The following is a 26,389-nucleotide window of genomic DNA, read 5'->3' on the forward strand; positions in this document are numbered from 1 at the left end:
TTTTAGTGTGTGAGCACAACTTGCTTTATTCAAATCTTATAGTACTAGACTTGGATCTCAAACTAAAGCTTATTTATATGAAATAATCCAATATGTACTCAACTGATGGTTATATGTGTCCAAAGTGGTTTTGGTCGAGCTTGAAAGTTGGCAAACGGCCGATATCATCTCGAAAAGTCTTTCTTTTTAGATAAATGCTTCGTTTCACCGTATTTCTCTCAGATAAACAAAGCATAGTTGCACTACTAACCAAGTAATACGATATTCACACAGTGTAAGAGCATCATCAACGCTGATGCTTAGCACACTTTATTGGGTTACTTAGACCCAAAAATAAATTAAAAAGAAATTATAAGCCTAGTATCGATACTTATTTAAGGCCCAGAAGAAGCGATACTTGGTGTGTACGTGTCCCATGTTTATTGGACAGAGAAAAAGAGAAAAACCACCAAAGAGAAAAAGTTTATCTCGTTTTCGATATTCTTCTTCTCCCACAAAAACTCCACCGATAATCCTCTCCTCTGCTTCAATCCATCGTTTTTGCTTCCGATGTCAGCTCTCTTTCCGGTCAACCGAACTCTTGTGGCAACTGAGCTATTATCCGAGCAGGTTAGGTTTATTCTCATCGGTTTCATATTATTATTTTTTGATTGAATCGGTTCTTCTCATCAAAATCACTCTGCATGCGTTGTGAATCCCGCTTGTTAGTGTTTTTTTATTCGATTAGCCTTGGATGTGTTTTTTTTTAGAGATCAAGTGTTGTTATCGGATTTGTATATTTGTGTATCGGGTATTTGTGTTCTGATTTGTATCGGTTAGAGATCAAGTGTAAAATCGGATTTGTTTATGTATGGTTCAAATTTGTATATGTATGTTTCGAATTTTTTTATCTCTTTTGTTTCTTCTAAGTTGTTTTCTATTCATATCGGTTGATAGATTCAGAAGATAGTAATGAAGTGTATTAATGTGTTCATTAGTTTGCTTGAATGTGAATTGGTAATGAATTGTGTTTATGTGTGTTCATTAGTTTGCTTGAATGTGAATTGGTAATGATGTGTCTTTATGTGTTCATTAGTTTGCTTGAATGTTCATTTGTTTGGTTGATATCATTTCTTGTGTTGTGGTGGTCAATCATGTAAATTGTTGCTAATTGAGTTTGTTGTTGTTTGCAAATTCTGAGCTTGGTGTGAGGTGTCAAGGGAGCCCAAAGTCTCGGATTTGAGTAACTTCAAAGGGTTGAAGCTTTCCATTTAGGGTGTCAACTATGAGGTATGTTTTCACATCGGTTCCAAAGTGTAAAATGCATCAGTGTAGTTAGAATATTTGGTTTTCTCTCGTAGGTGTTTAGGTTTGGTAGTTAGAAGATTAATGAAGATTCATTTATGGAGATTACAATAATTCAGGGATTGTGTTTGGTTTGAAGTTTAATTGTCTTGACATAATTATCGGTAGAAATCTGTCTTGTCCATAGTTTTAATAGTTGGTTTGAAGTTAATTGATGGTGCTTTTTTATGGATTTGCTACAGCTTTAGTTCATTGATGGTGCTTTTTTAGAAGTTAAAGCTTTTCCTAAAGCTTTAGATAAAGCTTCTATTTGTGAGTTATCTTGTTAGATAACTGTCTACTCAGTTGTTTTTAATAACAGTAAAAGCTTTGTAAAACCCCAACGCCTCATCTTTTCTTTAAAAACCTTCCTATCTTGTATTTACTTCTTCTATTCTTTTCTACTTTGTTAAACTCCAACGCTTCATCCTCTCATCCTCTGTTTTCTTCTTCCTCTGATCTTCTTTTTCGATCACAATGGATTATTCTTCTTCACATCCATTCACTCACTCATCTAACTTTGTTGATCTTCTCAATAGTCAACAAGAACTTCCTCTTCATGATCCATTTTCTTCTCAAAGCCAAATCCCTCTGTTCAGCAGCCAATGCACCGAAGCCTCCACCTACAATGACGACAGCCCTGCAGATCGCAAAGAAAGGAAGGCCTGGACTCCAACCGATGATGTGATACTCATTTCTGGGTGGCTGAACACGTCAAAAGACCCGGTGGTGGGTAATGAGCAGAAGTCTGGTACCTTTTGGTGGAGGATAGCAGAATACATTGCTTCTAGTCCGAAGGCTGCAGGCAAAGAAAGAAGAGAACCAGTCACATGTAAGGCAAGATGGCAAAAAATAAATGATTTGGTGTGCAAGTTCTGCGGTTCTTATGAGGCTGCAACAAGGGAGAGAGCCTCAGGAATGAATGAGAATGATGTGCTGAAACTTGCACATCAAATTTTCTTTAATGATTACAAAAAGAAATTCACCTTGGAGCATGCGTGGAAGGAACTACGTAACGACCAAAAGTGGTGTGAAGTTTCTGCGAATAAAGTTGGAGGAAGTGTTAAAAGGAGGAGACGCGAGGACGGGCTACAAGCACCAGTTCCTGCTGCAGATGAAAACAACAATGTGGAAGGCGATCAAGGAGGCAACTGGCCACCAGGTGTGAAAGCTGCCAAAAATAAAGGAAAGAAGAAGGTGGATGATGGCAAGGCTTTATCAGAATTCCAAAGTATGTGCAAGCTTCATGAAAAAGACATGGCACTGAAAGAGAGGATTCAGAGGATGCAACTGCTAGACAGCCTCGTCGCAAAGAGTATGAAAGAGCCCTTGGAAGATTATGAAAAAGAGCTTAAGAAAAGACTCTCTTTAGAGATGTTAGGTTAAGGTTAATGTTTGTTTGTAGTTCATGTATTGTTGTTTCTAGTTTTATGTTTATTTGTTTCTAGATTATGTTTTCTGTTTTTAATGTTATAAACATGTATGTTTGATCTTTGAAATGAATCGCTTTAAGCTTGTTTAGTCTTTGGATAAACTCGATTATTAAATGGTTTTGGTTACTCGGTTATTTAAAAGTTTTTGGTTACTTGGTGATACAAAGTTTTGGTTTACTCGGTGATAGAAAGTGTATTCACTTTTCTGTTTTTAAAGTTTTTGATATTTGATGCTGATTGTGTTTGTCTCTTTCTGTATCAGGTATGAGTGGTGGATGTCGACACTAAAGATAGAGGTGTGGTGGTTGTTGATACAATAAATTTTTGTATATTTACTAAGTGTAATTTCAGTCCACAAATAATGAAACTTATTGTGGTGTATGTCGACACTAGTTTTTGTTTGTTTCCTTTGTACAACAAAGAACCGTGTATTTGTAATCCCAATTTGAGTCCACAAACATTGTATGGGACTTGTTATATATATAGAGACACTTCCTATATCTTTTGCATCACACTACTTCTCATTCCTTCTTTCTTTAGCTTCTATATCATTTCTTTCAACTTTGGTTGGTATAGTTTGCTTTCGGCTTATTTCTTTTTTGGTTCTTGTTTTCAGTTTCCTAACCAAAAGCAAACAAAACACAAAACACAAAAAATGGCTTCTTCTTCAAATAATCACAATAACCCTTTCGATGAATCAAGTCATCGCACAATTGATCAACAAGTTGATGATTACTATGATCAATACGTTGATCAGGCTTTTGGTAATTTGATGCTTCATTACCAACAAAACCTGGAGGCAAGGCCGTCAAAAAAAACGGGCTTATATTGAAAGAGATCGGGAGGCAGGTCATACACGGTTATGGAATGATTACTTCAGTGAAGCTGCAACATATCCAGCTAATATATTCCGACGCCGTTTTCGAATGAATAAGCCATTATTCATGAAAATTGTTGACCGATTTTCCAACGAAATTCGATTCTTCCGACAAAAAAAAGATGCTATTGGAAGGCCTGGTCTCTCGGGACTTCAAAAATGCACCGCAGCAATTCGTCTTTTGGCTTATGGAACTGGAGCTGATGCAGTAGACGAATACCTTCGGCTTGGTGAATCTACGGCTCGCTCCTGTTTGGAACATTTTGTTGAAGGAATAATACATTTGTTTGGTGATGAATACCTACGAAGACCCACACCTGAAGATCTTCAAAGATTACTTTATGTTGGAGAGGATCGCGGTTTTCCCGGAATGATAGGAAGCATCGATTGTATGCATTGGGAGTGGAAGAATTGTCCCACCGCTTGGAAAGGACAATTTACACGTGGTGCTGGAAAACCCACAATCGTTTTGGAAGCGGTAGCTTCATATGATCTTTGGATATGGCACGCATTTTTTGGTTCCCCAGGTACCTTAAATGATATTAATATTCTTGATCGTTCACCCGTGTTTGATGATATCATAAAAGGTAAAGCTCCGCAAGTGCATTATTCTGTCAACGGAAGGGATTATCACTTAGCTTACTATCTCACGGATGGTATCTATCCAAATTGGGCTACGTTTATCAAATCTATACCACTTCCACAGGGATCAAAAGCGACTTTATTTGCTAAACGTCAAGAAGGTACCCGAAAAGATGTCGAACGTGCTTTCGGAGTCTTGCAAGCTCGGTTTGCAATTGTAAAAAACCCGGCTCTTTTTTGGGATAAAGACAAAATCGGAAAGATTATGAGAGCATGTATCATTCTCCACAATATGATAGTAGAAGACGAACGAGAAGGATTAACTCAATATGATCTTTCAGATTTTCAACACGGAGAGGGCCACGGTAGTTCACAGGTCGATCATGACTATTCAACAGATATGCATTCAAATATTGCTGATATGTTGACTGCTCGAAAGAAAGTTCGAGACACACAAGTACATAAACAATTACAAGCTGATTTGGTTGAACACATTTGGCAGAAATTTGGAGATGAGGAAGATGATAACTGATCGTTTATATGTTTAAAATGTATCAAAATCTATGTTTTAATTTTATTTTTCAACTATATGTTTGTAATATTTTATGTTCTATTTAAATAAATAAATTTGTCATAAATTTCTTAAATTATATTTTTTTTTAAAAGTTAAGTACTCCATTAAGAATTCTTGCATTGGAGACATCAAAAACATATTCTTTTTAATAGAGATATTTAATTTAAGTTTAACAATTTTTTATTGCTAAGTATCCATAATGGGGTACTACCATTGTTGATGTTCTAAGAGTCCAAACAGTATCAAAGTCCAAAAAATCCAATATATAGGGAAAATTTCTTATATACTACTTGTACAGTTTATGGTACCTCAAAAATAATATTTCCAATAAAATTCCTGGTTTACTTCTTTTGATTTTTTTTTAAAAAATTGGTACTAATTCTATAAAACAAATTGATCTATTATCTACAAAGTCATAAAAAACGGTCTGATCTATCCTCTTTTTGTTTTTTTGTTTTTTTTTTCAGATATCAGTTATCAGATATACATGAATCATGATAATATATGTCAGAAAGAAGAAGAAAAAAAACATGACAATGTATTTACACAGTCAGCATCATTAGTGTACACGTGTCGGCTTGGCAAACAGAGAGAGGCAAAGCACAAGAAAACGTGGAGAGACACAAAACTCACTACTTGGCCGCTGGATCCAAAGACGAAACCCAATCGTCATCTTCATCAGTCATCATCATCAATCATCAATCCCCGATTCAGATTCACTCTTCATCATACGCCAAGCTACGACAATGGTGGCGGAGCCTAACCCTAAGAAATTCCCTGTCCTCTCCTACGTCCTGGCTCGTCTCCCTTCTTTCACCGGCAAATCCTCTTCCCCTTCATCCTCCTCCTCCGTTCCTGCATTCGATGTCGAGCAACCACCATCGTCGATCGAGATCGTCACCCAGATGCCTCACTTGACCCAACCAGGTGTTCTCGCCTCCATGACCAAAGCCATCTCTGACGTCGCCGAGACCCGATCCATCCTCCGAACCCTAGGACCCAGACCCGATCACGAGACCGTCGACAATGCCCGTGCCAAGCTCTCGGAAATCCAGGGCTTCTTATCCGAATCGTTCGAGGACATTGCGCTGACCGATGCGGCGGGCAAGGACGAGAAGAGGAGGCAAGAGATGGATCAGGAGAAGACGTGGTGTGAGTCGATTCTGAAATTGGACGAGGTTCACGCTTCGTACGAGAAGCTATTGAAGGAAGCGGAGGAGAGGCTGGTGAGGATTTATGAATCCGCCGAGAAGGATGCGGCGGCGAATGAGGATAGCGTTGCGGCGGTTGAGGTCAATGAGGAGGTTGTGGCTATACTGCAGCAAGCTTCGACTAATCCTGTGGATCTCGTGGATTTGTCTGGGAAGAAGCTTAGATTGCTCCCTGAAGCATTTGGCCGGATTCATGGGTTGCTTGTTCTTAACCTCTCCAACAATCAGCTCGAGGTAAAGAACTAAAATTTCAAAATCAAAATCACAACTTTGCTAGATTGTTGCTCATTTTGATTTAGGATCTTATTGAGAATTTGGTAATCTTTAGTGTAGCGCAAAGGTGAATTTATTGGCGGTTATGCAAACAATCCGTTTAGTTAAAGTTAATAATCACAAGATTACTCTTAGCATTGGGCTCTAGTTTCATTTATTTTCTGATGGGATTATCACTGATGTCTTGGTCTGATGTGATTCGAAGAGACTCTGTTATGTGTGCACGTCTTAGATTTAGGTCTTAATATCGGAAGCAATGATTTTCTAGTTTGATGTAATGGAAAGAGTTTTATGCGTGTTTGCTTGTTTTGGTTCTTCATCTTTGATATTGCCTTTTGTGATCATCAAAAGGAATATGAGTCTTGGAAAGTCGACTTTGGTCGTTTATTCATATTTTGGAAATGATTGTTGCTGATGTCCATCCTTCTTGATTGTTCTGAGGTTGGATCTATGGCTCATTAGGTTTTTTCTTGATTTCTTAGTGATTCCAAATAATTTTTTTGAAAGATTGAGTTGATGAGTCTCACATTTCTTACCTGACCGAGGTTTATCTCCAACAGGCGATTCCTGATTCAATAGCTGGGTTACACAGTCTTGTTGAACTGGATGTCTCCGGTAATGTTCTGGAGACATTACCTGATTCTATTGGTCTACTGTCCAAACTGAAAATCCTTAATGCCTCGACTAACAAGCTCACCTCCTTGCCTGATTCCATCTGCCGTTGTGGGTATGTAATAACTTGACTTTCTCTAGTTTTGATTTTTATTGATCAGTTTTAACACGCTTCTTACATCAAAATCCCCAGGTCGTTGGTTATCTTGGATGTGAGCTTCAACCGTCTCACCTACTTACCAACCAACATCGGATTCGAGCTAGTGAATCTAGAGAAGCTCATGATCCAATATAACAAGATCCGCTCCCTCCCGACCAGCGTAGGCGAAATGAGATCCTTAAAATACCTCGACGCCCACTTCAATGAACTGCATGGCCTTCCTGATTCTTTCGTGTTGCTCACAAACCTCGAGTACTTAAACCTAAGCAGTAACTTCAGTGATCTCAAGGATCTCCCTTCATCGTTCGGCGACCTCATAAGCCTCCAAGAACTCGACTTGAGTAACAACCAAATCCACGCACTCCCAGACACTTTTGGCACACTAGATAGCCTGACCAAACTGAATCTGGACCAGAACCCGCTCATAGTCCCACCCGAGGAAGTGGTGAAAGAAGGCGTTGAAGCTGTGAAGATGTACATGGGCAAGAGAAGGATTAGAATGTTGGAAGAGGAAGAGTTGAAGATGAAAATGGAGAGTGAAATGGAGCAGACAAACGCAGGGTGGCTCACACGAACTACGTCGGTGCTGAAAACTTACGTCACGGATGTTTCAGAGTATCTCGGATCGAAGTCTCCTCGAGACCCTTACCTTGAAAGGCCGCTGTGAGCCTGTGATGTGTGATATGGCTTCAAGAACAAATTGATCCAAAGAGGTTGTTTTTCTCCTCTTGTCTGGTTTTGTCTCTCTTTTGATTCAGTACATAAACTAAAGGGCTGTGTTCTTTACTGCTCTCTGTTGTGATTCTTTCTGACTTGTTCTTTAACTTAGGTTCAAACTCAAAAACTCTCTCCCATCTAATAAAAAGAACTCATTTGTTTATTTAACCTCAATTCTTCTCGGATTTTACTCTTTGTAAGTAAATCAAATCATATAGTTTGTGGTGTAATAAAGTCTATTCTGATGTATAAGAAACATGAAATAAAATTCATCTGCTAACTGTGTGCAACATTGACTATGAATCCATCTTGGATCCGTTGATTTTCCTGGAGACATTCGGAAATCAAATGGTGTAACATAGTACCCCTGATGCCATTTCTTTTTGTTTTGGTACACTAGTCTCTAATGAGAGCTTAGCAGCATTAAAACTGAACATATCTTTAGCTTTCTTAAACGTCGATCTAACACTTCCAAATGTGTTGTAAGATATTGAAAGCGTATGTATCATAACTTCATAAGCTTAAAATTAAAGAAATCAACAACTAGAGCCTAAAATCACATGCAAAAAATTAAACCGATGAAAATAATTTGTGGTTGATTCTTTGTGTGTTCATTTTTGAAGTGTTAACGATCTTCTTAGCTTGGTCTTGGAACGACAAATAACAATACATGGTCTCCTTTGTGATTGTTTTTTTTTTTTTATCACTAATTCAATTTTACTTTCATAATATGTATACATGAAATTTGTTCTTGCTGTATTAAAGCCAAAAAAACTGTAAACTTTGAGCCAGATTGAATCCAAAAGAAAAACACCGTTAGTTACGTTTATATATTAACGGAAGAAGTCAAAATTCGTAAGTCAAACGTTCCTTTCCTTCGTTTATACAATATCATTACACTTTGATTATTATTCGAGTAATCAACTACGTAAGTCCGTTAAAATAAGCAAAAAAATTGAAAAAGTATTATGAAAGCATTTATTGAAGAATTAAAAATTACGGAAACTGAAATCCGTGAAGAGCTTATAAAAATTACATAAACGCATTAAACTCCATGAACTGAAAAGAAATTAGTAAGTAACATTTTCATCTTAAATAGAGAAGAAGAGGAGAGAGAGAGAGAGGCGTTGTTGCAGCTTTAGCCCAAAATCTCTCATTGACCTTTGCTTCTTCTTCTTCATCTTCTTCTCCAATCTCAGTTTCTTCCTTTCTGGATTCCAGCATTCTGCTTGTAGTTTGTTCTCCTCGTGACCTAATCCCGATTCGATCCGTGGAACCTGTGTCCGAAGATCTTCTTCCCCCAAGGCGGACAGATCGATTGGGCATAATCCGAAACTCCCTCAAATCGACAAAATTCTTTGTAGGGTTTTTGATTTTTTTTTTGTCAAATAGAATCGATCAGATCGGAGGATGAAGATGGCGGCCAATGGCCGGTTTTTCACAATCGGGCTCGTCGCGTCGTGGTATTCGTCGAATATCGGAGTTCTATTGCTCAACAAATACTTGCTAAGCAACTATGGCTTCAAGTATCCGATCTTCCTCACGATGTGCCACATGACGGCTTGTTCTCTTCTCAGCTACGTCGCTATTGCTTGGATGAAGATGGTCCCGATGCAAACCATCCGATCCCGAGTTCAATTTTTTAAGATCGCAGCGCTTAGCCTCGTTTTCTGTGTGTCGGTGGTCTTCGGGAACATCTCCCTCCGGTTTCTTCCTGTCTCGTTTAACCAAGCTATTGGCGCCACGACGCCGTTCTTCACCGCCGTCTTCGCTTATCTGATCACCCTGAAGCGGGAAGCTTGGTTGACTTACATCACTCTTATCCCCGTCGTTACCGGTGTTGTCATTGCCAGTGGGGTAATTACTTCAAAATGTGCTCTTGCTTTTGTGTTTTGATATGGCGTATGCGTATTGAGATTGTTTCTGGTCAAATTCGCAACATATGTTGAGATCGAGGTGAAATGTGTTTTTATGGCTGATGAAATCTCTAGCTTTAGGGGGATAGGTAGAACTGTGAAGCAGAGGGGAATTTTACAGTTTTAAGTGCTTTCTGAATTGAATACTATGAGCTGACTCTGGTTGATTCAATTCATATTTAGATGTTGATAGAATCATAGGTAACGTTTTTTGGAACCAGCAAGGAAAATCTTTGGGATTGTTCTGAGCTTGAAGCTGCTGACTTCTGTTAACTTGTTTAGTTTATCTCAAATCACTTCACAATTTGAAAAATTTATATGCCGCTTCAAAAGGTGTAATTAGAAGAGAAGTACTCATAGGCTCTCTATCTGATTTAGAAAATTATTTGTTTATATGTGCAGAGTATGCTTCTTCTTGGATCTATTTGATTACATTTACAGTTTTATTTTCGATATTGACTTTACTCTCCTATCTGATTTCTTTAAATTTTCATGTATCGGTCAGGGTGAACCAAGTTTTCACTTGTTCGGATTCATTATGTGCATTGCAGCCACAGCTGCAAGAGCACTTAAATCAGTTCTTCAAGGAATTTTGCTATCTTCAGAAGGGTAAGAGATAATAGTATCTTTTGCAGATTTTTCAGCTAAAGTCTCATTTTTCAGAAGTCTGTACTTTTAAGAATGCTGCTGAAAATCTTTTACTGAATTTTTTGAAGGGAGAAGCTAAACTCCATGAACCTCCTCCTTTACATGGCTCCCATTGCTGTTGTGTTCCTTCTTCCTGCTACACTTATCATGGAGAAAAATGTTGTTGGAATTACAATTGCACTCGCCAGAGACGATTTTAGAATCGTCTGGTATTTGCTATTCAATTCAGCGCTCGCTTATTTCGTGAACTTGACCAATTTCTTAGTCACGAAACACACCAGTGCTCTGACTCTGCAGGTAACAACATATCTCTTCTACTTCTATACATGAACACTCTTTCCTTATAAGAAAAAAACTCCTCCAAACTGGCTCAACTCTATCATCTAAAACCATACCGTGTGTGACCACCTCTTATCAGTTGTAAGCGAATGATGAACTTCTCTATGACAGGTGCTAGGAAACGCCAAAGGTGCAGTAGCAGTGGTGGTTTCGATCTTAATATTCAAGAATCCTGTCTCAGTGACTGGAATGTTAGGTTATTCGCTCACAGTCTGCGGAGTTATCCTCTACAGCGAAGCCAAGAAACGAAGCAAATGATAAACAAAACCTTTATTTTATTTGTTAGGTACCTCAGGCAAACACAATGCAAGTTTCGTTTGATGTGAACAAAATACCTTACACAGCATCTTTGGACCAAAAGCAAAGTATGTGTAAAGCAACCCCCCCAAAGGATCAGAGTACCAGAAGCTATCATTTAGAGGACTTCACAAATAAGTGGTTTTTTGTTTTCCTTCTTTGCTCTTTTTTTTTTTTTTTTTTTTGTTATCTGATATTCTACAGCTTCTGTCGTAGGTTGTTCTAAGAGTAACTTCGATTTTGCTTTTTTTTGTCGATTCTTTAAACTACTTTTGTGATATCAACATTTACAACGCTGATTAATTAATAGAAAAGGACAAGGCCTTTTCTTTCACTTGTCTGTGAATCCAAGTTATGTTCTGCAGTTCAAGGTTATGATCTCAACTCACAGATTGGATTCATAACTGTTTGCCGTAAATTCTTCAACAGAGTCATAAGTTGGGTTACTGATTTGTAATGTTGCCATAGACTCTTTAATCAGAGAACTGAGTCAAAAGGACAGAGCAAGACAAAGGAGAACTAAATGAGACCAGAGAAGATGGGTCATATTCTTCTGCAACAATACCTTGTCTTGTCAAATCCTTTTACTTCAATCTTTTCCAGAGAACAAGAGAAAACACTGACTATAATGATCCAACCACTCAATTCCAATTATAAAGGCCAACCGATAACTTCTTGTATATATGTGCATGTATGTATGAAGAGTAAGGGTTCTAGAGCTTTGACTCACTCGTAAGTTCTTAAATCTGATTTGAAATTATTGCACCTATTAGTTTTTGTTTGCATCCATTAGAATTTAGCAGACTTTCAATAGTTTTTAATTATTTCTAACATGATTTCCTCTGCTTTTTTTTATTTGTTTGTTTGTTTGTTTGTAATGAAACATGATTTCCCAGCTCTTTTAGTATTTATTAAAATGAATTAAATTGTCCTTATTGCTTTTAAACTTAAACTTCAGTTACATGGAATCCTTCTTGCATGTTTAACGTTAGATGTCATCTTAAAAAAAGAACAAGTGTAATTAAAGTTAACCAATATAAATAAATACTATTGATCTATTTTATCTAAGTGTAATTAGTATTTTTTTTTTACCGTCTATAGATTTAATCAAGTTCCCAGAGTACAATCGTTGTTTACTTAAAGAAATCTGTGACAACAATGAAATAGGCTCCAATCCATTTGTGATAAAGAAATGAATGTCTTTTTTGCTAAAGTGAAAATAAAACATAGTAAATAACAATAATTCTCAAATCTCGCAAATTTACTTGTGTACCTAATTTTTTTTCGCGCGTAAATTTACTTATAAACATACTAAAAAACTATGGCAATTTATAGAATTGAAGATTAAATCTGTTGAACAAACTTTTGGTTGAAACTTGTCAACACAATAATAAAGTTACCAATAAAGTGAACCGGTATAACCGGTATAAAAAAAATCGGCCTAGCATTCAGAGAAAGCCAGAAAGCTCCGACCCGAGCGGCCCAAACGCCAAAATCAGAGAAAGCGAGGAAAAATCGCGATCGGCTTCTTCAGCCACACCGCCACACTGTGTTCATCAGATCACTCTATCTAAATTTCCCGGTAAACGTTTTACGTTTTCATTTTTATTTTTCCCGTTCTTCTTCTCCGGCCACGGGAGTGTTATCTCTCTGATAGCTCTCCATCGTGGTTTGGTTAGTGTTTTGTGCGATGCCCAATTTCGCGTCCGATTTCTCGATAATTTTTTTTCCCAGGCAAATCGCTGGTCGCAAATTTTTTTTTTTTTGGTATTGTTTTGTTTTTGTTCGGGTTAAAGAGCACTCGATCTAGTGTAAAAGCTATAACCCTAAATCGGTTAATTGTCATTTGATAATTGAGCACTCGATCTAGTCGATTATCATAATTAGCCTTTCAAAAATCATTGTTATAGAGCTTAGCTTGATATGAATTGCTTTCCTTTGTGGTCTCGTGGGATGTGTTTGTGACACCAGATAAAATCTGTTCTTAGAAATCTGATTGCATTTTGCATTTGATAAGTTAGATTCAGGCATGATAAGAACTTTCCAGACAAATGTGGATGGATATATTTGTATAGATTCAGTCATGTATGTTTCTGAGTAATACACTGGCAATTGTTTTCGCTAATCTAAGAATTTTTGGCTCTAATCTAATGTTTATTCTTGATTTAGCTTCAAACACATGATGTAAATTTTCCAGATAGATGTGGATGTACACTTGTTTAGATTTTAAGAACCCTCGAAAACGGACATTTTTCATAAACATTATTTCCCGTGATTTCTAATGTGGAACTTGTTTTGGAAAAGAACTTACCTTTTGTTGTCTTTACTTACCTACACACACGTATATATATAGTAAAGAATTATGAAGACCAAAGCCGCGTGGGAACCTGAATACCACAGAGTATTTGTGGACTTGTGCGTCGAGCAAAAGCTGCTGGGGAACAAACCTGGAACGCAGCATTTACTGGAACCATTTCAACAGAGGACAGGCGCGAGGTTCAACAAGAAGCAGCTTAAGAATCATTGGGACACAATGTGCAAGCAGTGGAAAATATGGCGTAGACTTGTACAATGCAGTGATATGAAATGGGATCCTGAGACGAGCACCTTTAATGCCAGTGATGAAGACTGGGCCAACTATATAATGGTACAAAGACCTGTTTTGTGTTATATGTGTATTTGGGTGTTTCTTAAGGATTATATAACATGATATTGGATTTTTCACAGAGGAATCCTGATGCTGGGCCGTATCGGCTGAGTCCTCCGTTGTTTCTCAAGAAACTAGAGATTATCTTTGAAGGAAGTAACGTAGATGGTGGTAGTAGAGACGATGACTCTGGTTCTAGTAAATGGAAGAGGAAGCGAAGAAGCAGGCATCATGAAGAAGAAGCTGAAACTGGAGATGATGATATGCAAATCGCGTCTAATTTCTCGACTCGTAATATGCAAATCGCATCTAATTTCTCGACTTCTCAGTCAAAAGGGTATTGGTCACCGGCCACACACGAGCTGTTTGTCGACTTGTTGGTCCAGGAGACTTACAAAGGAAACAGACCTGACACACATTATCCAAAGGAAAGTTGGAGAATGATGCTTGAGACTATCAATCAAAACTCTGGGAAAAGTTACACAAGAGCGCAGATGAAAAACCACTGGGATTGTACGAGGAAAGCTTGGAAGATTTGGTGTCAAGTTATTGGTAATCCTAACATGAAGTGGGATCCAAATACTCGTACTTTCGGCGCAACGGAAGAGGACTGGAGAATCTTAATAAGGGTAAGAAACGGTGATCAAAAATGTATTATCATTTGGTAAATTTTGCACCTTGAGGGTAAAAGATATGATCTTTTGTTTCTCTGTTTGTTGTTGTTGTTGGTGTTGATTTCACAGGAAAACCCTAGAGCTGCACAATTCAGAAGGAAACAAGTTCCTTGCGCGGACAAACTAGCAATCATCTTCGAAGGAGTTATTGAACCAGGAAAAGCAGATTTCCGTCCTTACCGCAAGAAAATGCGGGATCATTCCGAATCACCACAGCTACATGACCCAACTCCATTATCAACACTCTACATAAACGAGCCAGTCACTGGAAGTGAAGATGGAGATGATGGTGATGATGATGATAATGATGATGATCATAATGGTGACGATGATGCTGAGCCTTCTCACACTCCGCATCGCAGGAGATATAACAGTGTTGGTTTTGCAGAGTCTCGGTTACAAGATATTGAGATTGAAACTCCGATATGTACGCGGTTGGAGGCCGAGAGGTTATGTGAGGGTCCGTTAGCATCGGCTAAGCAGTACCAGTATACGATTGGTGAATGTATTGAGTGTTTGGACGCCATGGAAGAGGTAGAGCAAGGCAGTGATCTGTACTTGTTTGCGTTGGATCTGTTTCTGAAGAAAGAGTACAGAGAGATCTTCTTGCAGCTGAAGAAATCAAGTTTGAGAATGTCTTGGGTGCTCAGACTTCAGGCTGGTCGTCCTACCCTTGCTGCCTAAGTTCCTCTTTTAACTATCAACAGTCCCTCCTGCTTATGTGTGTGATTTAGCTGAACTCTTTATATCTCTTTTCAGGAAAAACCTTTATTTATCTTTTTCAGATAAACAGGTTTTTTTTGTTTTGGTAATATATAATGTTGGAGTAACCGAGAACAATGCATCTATTTTCAAACAGTTTGAGAACAATGCATCTATTTTCCACCGCCTCCTAAGTGATATTCTCAAAATGCGAAAAGAAGATCTTAATCTATCTATTGGGATCTGAGAAATGCTTATTAAGAATTGTTTGGTTGCTTGTGATTCAAGAAAGGCTTGCAAAGACGACCCTTCTCAGGTTGATTACATTTTTTTTCTCTTGTTTATGATTGGAACAGAAATGAAGTTTCAAAACTTTTATTTTCATTTCAGAACTTACGTTAGGTTAAAAATCTGACAGATTTCAAAACTTTTATTTTCATTTGAAATTTCTACGTTACTTTTTTGTTTCATACTAAATTTATATGTTAAGTATGGTCGATTCAGCTGTAACAAACTCCAGGCGCTATAATATTTTTTGTTTTAATAAAACTTTGGTTTGGAAGAACAAAAACAAATTTGAGTTTTTGAAGAAAGTAATCTGTAACTATTTTAATCATCAAACAAGTAAAAATCTTTAAAATGTAGAGATAATGGGATTTAATGAGCCTTAGCTATACTAAATTTGTCATGCTTTGTTGAAAATATCCTGACCGACATAGATATTACAAGTATACATCATTGATCATGCTTTGTGGAGTACAACACATTTTAATTGCTCGCTTTTAAATTTTAAATCGAGATTAAAACTAAATCGAAAAACAAAAAACGAAAAACATACTTCATATAACCGCGCCAGGTAGGGGTCGAACCTACGACCTTCTGCTTAGGAAACAGACGCTCTATCCACTGAGCTACAGGCGCTCCTATGTTGAAGCAATCTTTTTAGTTTATATATAAACGTATATTACAAATATCAGTTACATAGTCTACCTGTGTGTGGACCAGAAAAAAGACGATGGAATAAATTTGTCGTATTCAGAATATATATAAAAATCATTTAAAATCAATCATCTTTTCTGACAAAAACGAACCGCAAGAATCCGAGTGGTGCCATTCGCTTTTTTCCAATCCAAATTTCCCTTATATATAAAAAAAGAAAAAAAAAAAGCAATTCCTTTCTCTTCTGAGTGCCCCCAAATCAACAGTGACTCTCTCTATAATACTCTTCTTTGTCCTTCACAATCTCTCTCTCTCTCTCTCTCTCAGTTGGATCTTGAAGTCTGTCTTTCTCTTTGTGTTCTCATCACAGCTTCATATCCGAGGAAATTCTCATCTGGTGGCTCTGCTGTTTTTGTCTTCCTTGGTTGACCCACTTTTGCAGATTCTCATAGATTCTTCAAAGCTTGAGTCTTTTTCAGATTCGAGACAGAGTCGGTTTTATATGCTTGAAATCTCTCACCCAAATCAGGTTCTTGATTCCCTCAGTATACGATTCTTGATCTACCTTCCCTTTTGTCATTTCTTCCCCCCTTCCATTCCTAATATTTTATCATTAAATCCTATATATAAAAGCTTCCATATTTTCCTAATACCACAAATCAATCCTCAAGCTTCCATATTTTCTTTCAAAAAAAAAGAAGACTCTTTTAAGCTGTGTTTGTAGTTGAACCTTTTTCTTCCTCTTTTCTAGCTAATGGAGACTCTGCATCCACTCTCTCACGTTCCTATCTCTGAACACCGGTTCGTTGTTCAAGAGATGATGAGCTTACAAAGCACGAGCAGCAGCATCTGGACTAAAGAAGAGAACAAGATGTTTGAACGAGCCCTTGCGATATACGCTGAAGACTCGCCCGATCGCTGGTTCAAAGTTGCTTCCATGATCCCTGGAAAGACTGTTTTTGATGTTATGAAGCAATACAGTAAGCTCGAAGAAGACGTTTTCGACATAGAAGCTGGACGTGTCCCTATTCCGGGTTACCCTACAGATGGGTTTGACCCAAACACGTGTCGGAAACGACCTAATGGAGCCAGAGGATCTGATCAAGATCGAAAGAAAGGAGTTCCTTGGACAGAGGAAGAACACAGGTTAAGAGACTCTATATGTTTCTCTTGACACAAATTTTCTATATCTGTGTTTCTTGTGATGCAAGTCATTACCCTGATTTAAGGGATTTACATTGCTCTGTTTCTTGTTCTTTTTTCTCTGCAGGAGGTTCTTGTTAGGGCTTCTCAAGTACGGGAAAGGAGATTGGAGAAACATATCGAGAAACTTCGTGGTGTCGAAGACGCCAACGCAAGTCGCCAGCCACGCGCAAAAGTATTACCAGAGACAACTCTCCGGAGCCAAGGATAAGCGCCGGCCAAGCATCCATGACACCACAACCGTTAATCTTCTCAACGCCAATCTCATTAATCGTTCCTTTTCCGATCACATAGATATCCTCCCGGATTTAGGGTTTATTGACAAGGATAATGCCGAGGAGGGAATAATGTTTATGGGTCAGAATTTATCCTCGGAGAACCTGTTTTCTCCATCACCATCTTCCTTCGATGCTGCCATTAACTTCGCCGGAGCAAATGCATTCGGTGTTGGAGCTTAAGGTAACTTAGAAGCACCAAACTCAGCGTTCTAAAGATGTTGATTTTTGATTATGTAAATAGGGCAATACAAGAAAAAACCAAGTTTAAATATGTTTTTTGTGTGGTTTTAAAGTATAAACTTGTATTTCTTTTACATAAATGTGACTCTATGTGTGTGTGTATATGTGTGTGTTTGTGTCTACGAAATCCCACTAAATTAGAATATCTATGTTTTCGTTTCCATTAAAATAGTAAGTAGCTGTGAAAAGACTTCTGCGTTTACGATAACATTTGACCACAACTTTATGGAGTTAAATGCAATGAAGTATAAGAAGTTCCGGATCTTTTTTTTTCTCACAAAAAAAAAGAAGAGTAGTACATATAAGTGTATAACTAAGAAGACCCGAATTTCGATATGAAGTAACAAAAGTAAAAGTGTAAAACTGAATTAACTTTGATACTTGTTTCCGTAGTAGAAATACTAGATCCGAGTTATAGTTTTAAGAATTTTAATTAGAAATTAATTTGGAAAAATTGATTATAGTAGATGATATGGTTGGAAATTTTGTGTGGGCATTAGTGGAAGGTATGAACAATTGATTTCAGTATAAAATAGAGGCTGAGTCTGCTTTCCACTTCTGACCAAAGAATCTCATTCTTCTCATCTATTACACCAACCCCTTTGCCTCCCCATATATATTAAGTTATTAACTTGTTTAGAATTTATCTCAAATGGTGTCATTTGGATACAAAAATAATTTATAATATTTATGGCTAAAACTTTTGTTGTATACTTTATAGCATGAGATAAGAAAAGGATTATTTAAGTATTTTACTATGCTCAATAGTTTATAAAGCTACTGTATGAATAACGATAAATCATAGTGATCATATGGACTGTCTGCATGGGAAGTTAGCAAACTTTATCAATTTATTTGAACAATTCTGATACAGTTGGTTATTTTTCTTGATTAACGACAGAGTTAACATATATGACCCGGATTTTTCTTTTCATTGTTGAAATGAAATTTACATATAAGATGATTTGTGTATGATCCAGAAGGATCAGAAATGATCAGAAAGTTAACTAATTCATGTTGATATAATAGTTGAAGGATTTACATAAAAGTTGAGTTATCAATACTCGAGTTTTTATGATCATTATTTTTTAAAAAGGTCATTCCATGGTAATTTTCTCAAATATTATCATTATAAATGTTTTAAATGACAAAATATCTGATTTTTCTATAGATTATAAAAAGATGGCCTAGGTTTTGGATCAAGCTCTCCCGATTATAAAAACAAACACTAAACTTAACTAAGCAATTTATTTAGTATAATTCATATTCAAAGAGATCGAATTGATTGAAGAACCCTATCTTCTGTTTTAGATGAATCTTGATCATCAATTGTGATATGATATTGCGATTTGCTAATCCTATTTCGGAAATTATAAAGTAGAGTTTTTTTTTCTTGCAACTTTATGGCTTTACTTCTTTTGCCACCCTTTAGTTATTTTGTCACTTTCGATCTGGTCGCCTCGATGGGATCTACATGCCTTACACTGATGTGTACCAATTTGAAAAACACTAGAAATTAACCCACGCAATGTGTGGGGTAATGTTTTTTAAACTTTTTAAAAAAATTAAATTTTAATTTTTTGGTTAAATTAAAATTGATGGTAAAAATCTTGTAACGAAAAAATTAAATAAATAAAATTGGTGACTATTAGATCACAATACATATAGAAATATCAGACAACCAATATTTACTTATATATATATCCATCGAAAAGGAGTTTGAGCTAGTTTTGTTATTCAGTTTAATTATTAGTAGTTTTTGAATATAAAAGTGATATGATGTTAATATATAGATATATATATATATACATACCAACATGGATTAGAATCTAAATATATATATCCATAAAATAAAATTTTAATTGTGAATAGAAATCAATCTACCATTTTTAGTTAATGAATTCTATAATACGTGTTAATAATGATTATATATAGGATTGTTAAAGTGGACAAACCCATCTACTTTATCTATTTTCAATTTACTAAAATATTTTTTCAACCAATCCGTAAAATTTTGAAAACATATTTCACTTTTTATAAAAAAATTGAATTGATTTTTGAAAATATACTAATTAATTATGAAAATAAAAATAGATTTTTTATATATATGGATTGATTATTCTTTAAAATAATAGAATATATTTTAATATTTTATTAAGTAAAGAAACTAAATAAATTTTTGATTTATATCTATATATATTCAAAACAAATATGTGAGTTATATATTTAACTATCTTACGGCGGAATATATTGGGTTTTTTATATTCGTAAAGTTTATTTATATAATATCTTATAAATAAATATTTATTTATGTAATATTTTATAAATAAATGTTTATTTATGTAAAATATTTTGTAATATCTTACAAGTTCATTTATGTGAATAATAATATAATATATATAGATTCAATGTTCTTACGTCATACATGCATTACCATATATATACTATACAGTATACGCTATTTGGCCCACATATATAACATGCGTGTGTATATATCCACTATTTGATGACTAAGATTTACGATACTGATAACTTTGAAACAACATGAAGAAAAATCAAATATGGATTTAAAGTGAAATGACGACGATTCTTTAGATCTTTTCCATAGCAAAAGTATATGACAATAGATATAGTTATAGATTTTTATCATAAACTAATCGTGGAAAAGAAATCTGTAATACTTATATTTTCGTAATTTGTCCAAGAATTCAAGATTTATTGTATGAATACACTAGCTCGACTGAAAGAAATCATTTTTATACATGTATTTTCTAAACTACAACTAATTAAGTAGGGAAAAATATATTAAGTTATTGATGTATAAGTAGTATACCAAGCGACATATGCACAGAGGGCCTGTGGGCGTATATAAACATCATGACGAACATTGAAACAGTTAAAATAAGTACGAGAATCGTCGAGGAGCTTTGCGACGTAAGGCTAATCCTAATTATGAGCATATTAAATTGTATCATCCAACTATTTTATGCAAACGACAAAAACTTAATGTATAGTTTAGTAGTAGAGTCTATTTAAATAAGATGTTCTTAAAAAAGTAGGCTTAAAAGCATATTGCGTAGCAAAGCACATTCTTGATATCATACTTTCATATTTTTCGCGCTTATCATCATATATCCTTTTCACGAAGCTTCCGCAACCGGTGAACTTTATTTTCCTTCTTTTTTAGTTTTTTTTTTTTTGTTTCATGAAAAATCTCAATAAAGTGACTATATTCAAACCAAAAAAAAAGTGACTATTGGACTGTATATTCCTTAATGTGATTGCCTTTTAAACCAAACTATACGATATACAGTATGTTAGTTTTATACTAGTATGACTTAAGAGATTCTGGTTGAAGGTGTACTCATCTTGAAACGAAACCAGTTGTTAACCGAATCCACCACATCTAAACCAAAATCAACCAGCCTAATGTACATAATCTTCAATTAATATGATTCGTTTTGAACATTTGATGGTATCTATGTATTTTATGTTTTGTTACTTCTTAGTGGATTATAATTCTTGTAGCTAGCAATCATAGTACTGATTAATATAAATAAAATAAACTGTTAACATGTGATATTTTAGAATGCAAAATAAGTTTATATAATGTAAGATATTAGATCAAGGGTTTGCTGTATTAAAAGAAAGGATAATAGAATTTTCATGATTTTTTTTTGTCAAATTTTAAACATTAGGAAAAAAAAAAAAAAAAACTGGGTGTTGGACCCAGGGCAGTCACCCCCACTCTCGCCATGAGTTAGAGCTGGGACTGGGTCGTTGCGGGTATGGCAACAGGCTTTGAGTCCTCTGCTTTTTCATGTTCCTTGTTCAATAACTGTAACATACAAGCCATAGTTAAACAAACAATATCCGAAGAGCAAGTTCATATATTTTTAGAGTGAGTGAGCGAGAGATGATCCTCTGACCTTGTTGTTGATCAAATTGTGGAGGGCGATTACACTTCGAATGAGAGAAGAAAGGTAAATAACGAGCATCATGTCATTTGTTTTCACTGCACAAAATGAATAAAGTTATTATGAATGGAAAAAAAAACGTTAGGGAATAACTGTGCCAACATAAAATTTGAAGGCAGAAAAGGCAAACCTGAAAAGGCTTTAACCAATTCGTTGACGTTCAAGTTAGGAAGCAAGTTGAATACGTCCTACAGGTTTTCGAAAGAGTATTTAAAATTAGCTGATCAATCCTCAATAGGTAATAGCAGCAACAGATACTAGGACGATAACAAGTTTGATAAATAAAACTTCTACCAGTCATCTAGATTTAAAAGCTGGGAAGTGTTCTAACCTGGAGATGGTATAAGATCTCGTGGTTTAATGGGAGTTTTCCTTCGATTACAAGGTCAAGGTAACTCCGAATCTCCCGAAGTCGTGCATCCAATCCCTTTAGAGCAGTAAGTTTCGCAGTAACCTAAAATATATAGTTCCAATCATTTTAACTTCCTCCAGCATAAAGATAGATGTTCCTCACATTATATACTTTAAGAGTAACGATCATGATTTGGAGAAGCGTTAACAAGCATGATAATGAAATGCTCAAGTTTTGTGTGAGTAAACGAACCTCAGTTGCCAAGGTACTAATGGTTGTGTCTTTTACATCCCTGAGCAAATGTTCCACACCTGTTCAAGAACAAACAAGCAGGTATTGGACTACAATGAATTTCCTCATAATAAATTACAGAAGCTCATCATTTATACCACTAAAACAGAAGGATTTGTTTTCCCCATGTCAACATACCAATTTCCTCCACTTCGTGAGCAGCGATTTCTGTAGGCACGTGTACAAACACTTGCTGGCTCTTCTGTGTAGCATTCTACAGAACAAGAAAAGTACTATCAAGACGATTAAATATATGGATATAACTACAGAAAGATAAAAAAGTAAATCAAGTATCTCAGATGCAATTGAACAGTCGAGAAAATGATATGGTTAGAAAAGGGCTGGTGTTTTACCTCCTTCACCTCCTCAACTGCATAGTATGCTTTTGTGGGGATGCCAAGTTCTTTAGGTTGGACATCAATAATGACCAACACTGGATTTGGAACATAGCTGCAATACCAGGAACCAAGATCAAAACTCAAGAGTAAAGCATCATTAAAGGATAGAACGAGAGAAGAGATAGATTGTAAATGCTTTAAAATGATTTCATAACTTAAAGAGACCATCAAACCATATATATCTCATGTCACCACCCAAAAAGAAAGACTAGATGAATTTGCCTTAAGCCATGGTCCTACCCATTGAACAAAGCGTGAACATCCAAATCATTCTCTCGAAGTTTAGGACCTGTGCTGTACCAACCCACAACATGCTCCTTGGCTGAAAGCAAACACTAAATAGATCAACACGAGGTTTTCCAGCATAGTCATATATACTCTTAAGCATTATTTTATTTTTCCTGAGACATACCGTTAATTCTCTTGAACATGTGAAACATCGACTCGTGGTAGTTGTGATCAAGAAACCAGATGCTTGAGTCTTTGTCATCCTCCTCAAAAGGAACTGTAAATCGAGATACAAAAGGTCAAGCAAGTGCAAGAGCTCAAACAGAACAAACTGAATCCAATTCCCTAAGGAGGAAGACACTTAACTTGAGTAGATATCAGTCAGTATCACAGAATCAACTTAAAGTACTCAATTGTGCAACCCAAACGCTACAAAATCCCAAAATTACATTAACATATAAATTAGTGTCTAACCTCACGAGATGGACGAAATTGAAGTAAATTTCACATAAGACCACTAAAAATGGCGAATTCTGAAATAGCAAGAGCTCAAACAAATTTCCGAGATCTGAACTAATAGCAAGCAGTGAGATCGAAGAGAAAGGAAAAAAATAAAATTAGAGCACCTGCGTAGCTGTTGGTGACGTCGACGGTGCCACGTGAGCTATTTCCGAGCAAAACGCCGACGACGCGCTTGCGAGTGTCCTTGGCTACACGATTGTAATGGTCGACGATACTAAGCAAGACAAGTGGGTGAACAACCACTTTCTCGATCGTCCTCGCTGATATCTGCTGCGTTTTTATCACATCCATTGTAGGGAGAATCAAATTCGCTTGACAACTACTCAATTATTCTATCACTGGGATTTATCAAAACCAAAAACTTCCGATTCCGTTTTCTCTCACGGAGCTTGAGTTTACTTCTTCCCCAGGAAAAACCTCTGAGCCAACTCTCTCTTCTAGCTCTCTATTTTATGAAGCTGGATGGGTTAAACCAAATAATGGACCTTTCTATTACAGAGCCCATTTATATGGGCCCTAAAGGTGACATTTTAAACAATTTATTTGCTCATTAATGTTTTCTATCACTTTTGGTTTAGTTTAATCTCTGTTTGTTGTATCGACCCGGTTTGGTGGTACATGTAAATTGATTGGGTTACCCCAAAAACATTTTGAATAACTTCGTGATCAAAAATAATTTTTCCTACCATTAATGTAATTTATTATAGTTTCTCGGACCAAATACCTCTGTTTTTTTTCTTATTTCTCTTTTCGTTTGTGCCGTCAACAACTAAATAGGTCTAAGATTATGGTAGACTATAATTTTCAGGTCAATATTCTGTAAAAGCTTCCATGTTATGATTTGTACATTGGATATTTGAGTCATAATTCAAAATACATAAGATCTCTTTAAATGTCTTCTTCTTCTTTTTGTTCTCGGACTTTCGAGAGTCGAGACAATAATTAGGTGGTCACTACAAAATTCAAAGAAAGCTTAATCGGAGATCCAACGGCGATGGATGTTCCATCTCAGCTCCACATGAAGAGTACGACGGGAACGTCGTCGTGTTGGTCTCTCGAATGTATTCACGGAACTGGTTATTGCCTCTGCTTCTCATTTTCTCCACCTTGGAGTCTTCGAACGAGTTCATCGGAAAGAGTTGTAATGTCTCTATTACCCTCTCTTCCTCTTCCTCGTTTATTTCAAAAACATCTACATAAGTAATACAATCACCCTTAAAAAGTTTAAATACATCATATATCACTAAAAACAACGTAACAGCTAGGGGAAAAACATTATAAAAAAACCACAAAACAACTAGCCAGAGAAATGACATCAGCTATAGTATTTTCTTGAGAATTACCTTTATTCGATGGTTGACGATGGTGATGAGAAATATGATCATTTTCTTGATGATGATGATGATCAAAATCAGTGGAGATTTTTCGGCGTTTTTGCCTCTCTCTAGCCTTATGGTTTTGGAACCAATAGAAAACGTTCTTGCTCTCGATCTTGCCGTAGAAACTGAGCTCCGTAGATATCTTCTGAATCTGGTCAGTGGTCGGAGTTCTAAGACCGGCTCGAAACAGATCGGTCAATAACTTCAACTGCTCCACCGTCGGATTCCACCTCCCGCACTTCGTCCCCGTCCCTCCTCCTCCTCCGTTGTTGCCACGTAAGCTACGACCTTTCACGGGGAATGACATTTTCAGATATAATTCTTCAATTTAGGTGTTTACGTTTTAGGGCTTGAATATACCCCCATATATATATATAACATATGCGGAGATCTTTTAATGGAGTATATCATATATATATCATGATTGTGGATCTTTTAAAAACAAAAAGAAGATTAAAAAGAGAAATTGAATTGATAAATTGTCGGGGGGAGAGGTTTTCGAGCTATGTGTCGTTTTATGATGAGTTGTTTATTACGAAATGCATGCTTTGTTTTTTTTGGGGATTCGGGAGAGACTGATCTTTGCAGATTTGATCGTTTTCTTTATCCTAACCTTTGCTTCTGTTCCCATATGTATTCTCATATTATTATTTTGACACTTTCTAGTGTGATATAATAGTTTATCCATACAGATCTCCTATGCCATCCTTGTTTAAAGTTTATATCGAGTTCCAGACGTAAATAATAATGTAAATATTTGTAAACATGACACTATGTGAACAGATTGACTCACAAGTTCTTTAACGTTAGTTTCGTATTTTGTTTTCCACAGAAGATGTGACACTTCAATCTCACAAGTTATTTAACGGTAGTTTTGTATTTTGTTTTACACAAAAGATGTGACACTTGAGGGAGCTTGGTCGGCAAATTGCAAGACTGGGAAAATTTTAATTTCTTTTGTTCATGAAATTTTTGTTGTCATCATATTTATTTTAACTCAACAAAAGACCATTTGCAAATAAAACAAAAAATGTTTAGATATCCTCAGATTTGGTAAGTTTAAATAATAAGCAGGAAAAAAGTTTTATTAGTTTTATTTATAATACAAAAGTTTTATTATTATTTTTTTATAATACAAAAGTTTTATTAGTTGTAGACAGGAAATTTGCATGGTCTAGAACTCTAGATGTTTTAGATCTCTAAATGACATGCACTTCTAACAAAATAGAAAAAGTTTTTTTTTATATATATAAATGAAACAGAAAAGAAACATTAGAACTAAATCTAGTTGAAAAGAAAAAAAAATCTCATTTCGCTTATTTATATTCATGTGTCCATAAAACTGTATTAATGGTGATGATTTAGAGGACACATGCACGGGACGCTAAGCAATACGAAAATGGTCCAAAGAGTAAGATGACAATGTGAATAAAACCAAACATTGTTTTTATAAACAAAGGACTCTTCGCTAAACAACATAACAGTACTTCCAAATATCTTTGTCTCTCTCGTGTATAATTTGTTTTTCTTTTCGAACATTTTATTTAGCAAAGGTGCCCACAGATTTATAGGCAATTTACATCTCGCGTATACATTG

General features: G+C 35.9%; 7 protein-coding genes and 1 non-coding gene across 8 annotated transcripts; 5 read left to right on the top strand and 3 right to left on the bottom strand.

Moving 5' to 3' along the window:
* Nucleotides 1-1,800: 1,800 nt before the first annotated feature.
* On the top strand, nucleotides 1,801-4,747 carry LOC112088941. The gene is made up of 2 exons (XM_024159499.1): nucleotides 1,801-2,699; nucleotides 3,556-4,747. The coding sequence occupies exons 1-2, from the start codon at nucleotides 1,801-1,803 to the stop codon at nucleotides 4,745-4,747; spliced, it is 2,091 nt and encodes a 696-aa protein (XP_024015267.1).
* A 658-nt stretch (nucleotides 4,748-5,405) lies between these two features.
* On the top strand, nucleotides 5,406-7,940 carry LOC18023463 (plant intracellular Ras-group-related LRR protein 9). The gene is made up of 3 exons (XM_024159314.1): nucleotides 5,406-6,234; nucleotides 6,834-7,000; nucleotides 7,079-7,940. The coding sequence occupies exons 1-3, from the start codon at nucleotides 5,536-5,538 to the stop codon at nucleotides 7,710-7,712; spliced, it is 1,500 nt and encodes a 499-aa protein (XP_024015082.1). The 5' UTR covers nucleotides 5,406-5,535; the 3' UTR covers nucleotides 7,713-7,940.
* Nucleotides 7,941-9,172: 1,232 nt separating this feature from the next.
* LOC18023464 (probable sugar phosphate/phosphate translocator At3g11320) lies at nucleotides 9,173-11,296 on the top strand. The gene is made up of 4 exons (XM_006407394.2): nucleotides 9,173-9,619; nucleotides 10,184-10,287; nucleotides 10,395-10,623; nucleotides 10,777-11,296. The coding sequence occupies exons 1-4, from the start codon at nucleotides 9,173-9,175 to the stop codon at nucleotides 10,921-10,923; spliced, it is 927 nt and encodes a 308-aa protein (XP_006407457.1). The 3' UTR covers nucleotides 10,924-11,296.
* A 1,125-nt stretch (nucleotides 11,297-12,421) lies between these two features.
* Nucleotides 12,422-15,161, top strand: LOC18023465 (L10-interacting MYB domain-containing protein). Its single transcript, XM_024159109.1, has 4 exons — nucleotides 12,422-12,544; nucleotides 13,316-13,609; nucleotides 13,690-14,238; nucleotides 14,353-15,161. The coding sequence occupies exons 2-4, from the start codon at nucleotides 13,325-13,327 to the stop codon at nucleotides 14,965-14,967; spliced, it is 1,449 nt and encodes a 482-aa protein (XP_024014877.1). The 5' UTR covers nucleotides 12,422-12,544; nucleotides 13,316-13,324; the 3' UTR covers nucleotides 14,968-15,161.
* A 672-nt stretch (nucleotides 15,162-15,833) lies between these two features.
* Nucleotides 15,834-15,906, bottom strand: TRNAR-CCU. Its single transcript has one exon. It is a non-coding gene; the product is annotated as a tRNA-Arg (tRNA).
* A 277-nt stretch (nucleotides 15,907-16,183) lies between these two features.
* On the top strand, nucleotides 16,184-17,772 carry LOC18023467 (transcription factor DIVARICATA). The gene is made up of 3 exons (XM_006407397.2): nucleotides 16,184-16,453; nucleotides 16,676-17,070; nucleotides 17,195-17,772. The coding sequence occupies exons 1-3, from the start codon at nucleotides 16,427-16,429 to the stop codon at nucleotides 17,583-17,585; spliced, it is 813 nt and encodes a 270-aa protein (XP_006407460.1). The 5' UTR covers nucleotides 16,184-16,426; the 3' UTR covers nucleotides 17,586-17,772.
* A 3,461-nt stretch (nucleotides 17,773-21,233) lies between these two features.
* On the bottom strand, nucleotides 21,234-23,847 carry LOC18023468 (26S proteasome non-ATPase regulatory subunit 7 homolog A). Its single transcript, XM_006407398.2, has 10 exons — nucleotides 23,518-23,847; nucleotides 23,076-23,168; nucleotides 22,904-22,985; nucleotides 22,619-22,715; nucleotides 22,404-22,479; nucleotides 22,227-22,285; nucleotides 21,954-22,076; nucleotides 21,753-21,810; nucleotides 21,575-21,660; nucleotides 21,234-21,483 (listed from the first exon to the last, which is right to left on the bottom strand). The coding sequence occupies exons 1-10, from the start codon at nucleotides 23,702-23,704 to the stop codon at nucleotides 21,406-21,408; spliced, it is 939 nt and encodes a 312-aa protein (XP_006407461.1). The 5' UTR covers nucleotides 23,705-23,847; the 3' UTR covers nucleotides 21,234-21,405.
* Nucleotides 23,848-24,375: 528 nt separating this feature from the next.
* LOC18023469 (WUSCHEL-related homeobox 5) lies at nucleotides 24,376-25,139 on the bottom strand. Its single transcript, XM_006407399.2, has 2 exons — nucleotides 24,757-25,139; nucleotides 24,376-24,605 (listed from the first exon to the last, which is right to left on the bottom strand). Exons 1-2 carry the CDS (start codon nucleotides 25,097-25,099, stop codon nucleotides 24,376-24,378), a joined length of 573 nt encoding a protein of 190 aa, XP_006407462.1. The 5' UTR covers nucleotides 25,100-25,139.
* Nucleotides 25,140-26,389: the final 1,250 nt, after the last annotated feature.

This window comes from Eutrema salsugineum, unplaced genomic scaffold (genome assembly GCF_000478725.1).
Source record: "Eutrema salsugineum unplaced genomic scaffold, Eutsalg1_0 scaffold_13, whole genome shotgun sequence".
NCBI lineage: Eukaryota > Viridiplantae > Streptophyta > Magnoliopsida > Brassicales > Brassicaceae > Eutrema > Eutrema salsugineum.

What these genes read in the sequence shown, in the direction of transcription:
- LOC18023464 (XM_006407394.2), top strand. Translation starts at nt 9,173, where the DNA reads ATGAAGATGGCGGCCAATGGCCGGTTTTTCACAATCGGGCTCGTCGCG. An exon ending in GTGTTGTCATTGCCAGTGGG is followed by an intron (nt 9,620 to 10,183) that starts GTAATTACTTCA and finishes TGTATCGGTCAG; the next exon opens with GGTGAACCAAGTTTTCACTT. An exon ending in ATTTTGCTATCTTCAGAAGG is followed by an intron (nt 10,288 to 10,394) that starts GTAAGAGATAAT and finishes AATTTTTTGAAG; the next exon opens with GGAGAAGCTAAACTCCATGA.
- LOC18023465 (XM_024159109.1), top strand. Translation starts at nt 13,325, where the DNA reads ATGAAGACCAAAGCCGCGTGGGAACCTGAATACCACAGAGTATTTGTG. An exon ending in ACTGGGCCAACTATATAATG is followed by an intron (nt 13,610 to 13,689) that starts GTACAAAGACCT and finishes GATTTTTCACAG; the next exon opens with AGGAATCCTGATGCTGGGCC. An exon ending in ACTGGAGAATCTTAATAAGG is followed by an intron (nt 14,239 to 14,352) that starts GTAAGAAACGGT and finishes TTGATTTCACAG; the next exon opens with GAAAACCCTAGAGCTGCACA.
- LOC18023468 (XM_006407398.2), bottom strand. Translation starts at nt 23,704, where the DNA reads ATGGATGTGATAAAAACGCAGCAGATATCAGCGAGGACGATCGAGAAA. An exon ending in AGATCTTATACCATCTCCAG is followed by an intron (nt 21,811 to 21,953) that starts GTTAGAACACTT and finishes GAAAACCTGTAG; the next exon opens with GACGTATTCAACTTGCTTCC. An exon ending in ATTGGTTAAAGCCTTTTCAG is followed by an intron (nt 21,661 to 21,752) that starts GTTTGCCTTTTC and finishes CATTTTGTGCAG; the next exon opens with TGAAAACAAATGACATGATG.
- LOC18023467 (XM_006407397.2), top strand. Translation starts at nt 16,427, where the DNA reads ATGCTTGAAATCTCTCACCCAAATCAG. An exon ending in AAATCTCTCACCCAAATCAG is followed by an intron (nt 16,454 to 16,675) that starts GTTCTTGATTCC and finishes CCTCTTTTCTAG; the next exon opens with CTAATGGAGACTCTGCATCC. An exon ending in TGGACAGAGGAAGAACACAG is followed by an intron (nt 17,071 to 17,194) that starts GTTAAGAGACTC and finishes TTTTCTCTGCAG; the next exon opens with GAGGTTCTTGTTAGGGCTTC.
- LOC18023463 (XM_024159314.1), top strand. Translation starts at nt 5,536, where the DNA reads ATGGTGGCGGAGCCTAACCCTAAGAAATTCCCTGTCCTCTCCTACGTC. An exon ending in TCTCCAACAATCAGCTCGAG is followed by an intron (nt 6,235 to 6,833) that starts GTAAAGAACTAA and finishes TATCTCCAACAG; the next exon opens with GCGATTCCTGATTCAATAGC. An exon ending in GATTCCATCTGCCGTTGTGG is followed by an intron (nt 7,001 to 7,078) that starts GTATGTAATAAC and finishes CAAAATCCCCAG; the next exon opens with GTCGTTGGTTATCTTGGATG.
- LOC18023469 (XM_006407399.2), bottom strand. Translation starts at nt 25,099, where the DNA reads ATGTCATTCCCCGTGAAAGGTCGTAGCTTACGTGGCAACAACGGAGGA. An exon ending in TCGTCAACCATCGAATAAAG is followed by an intron (nt 24,606 to 24,756) that starts GTAATTCTCAAG and finishes TTACTTATGTAG; the next exon opens with ATGTTTTTGAAATAAACGAG.
- LOC112088941 (XM_024159499.1), top strand. Translation starts at nt 1,801, where the DNA reads ATGGATTATTCTTCTTCACATCCATTCACTCACTCATCTAACTTTGTT. An exon ending in AAAAGACTCTCTTTAGAGAT is followed by an intron (nt 2,700 to 3,555) that starts GTTAGGTTAAGG and finishes CAAAACCTGGAG; the next exon opens with GCAAGGCCGTCAAAAAAAAC.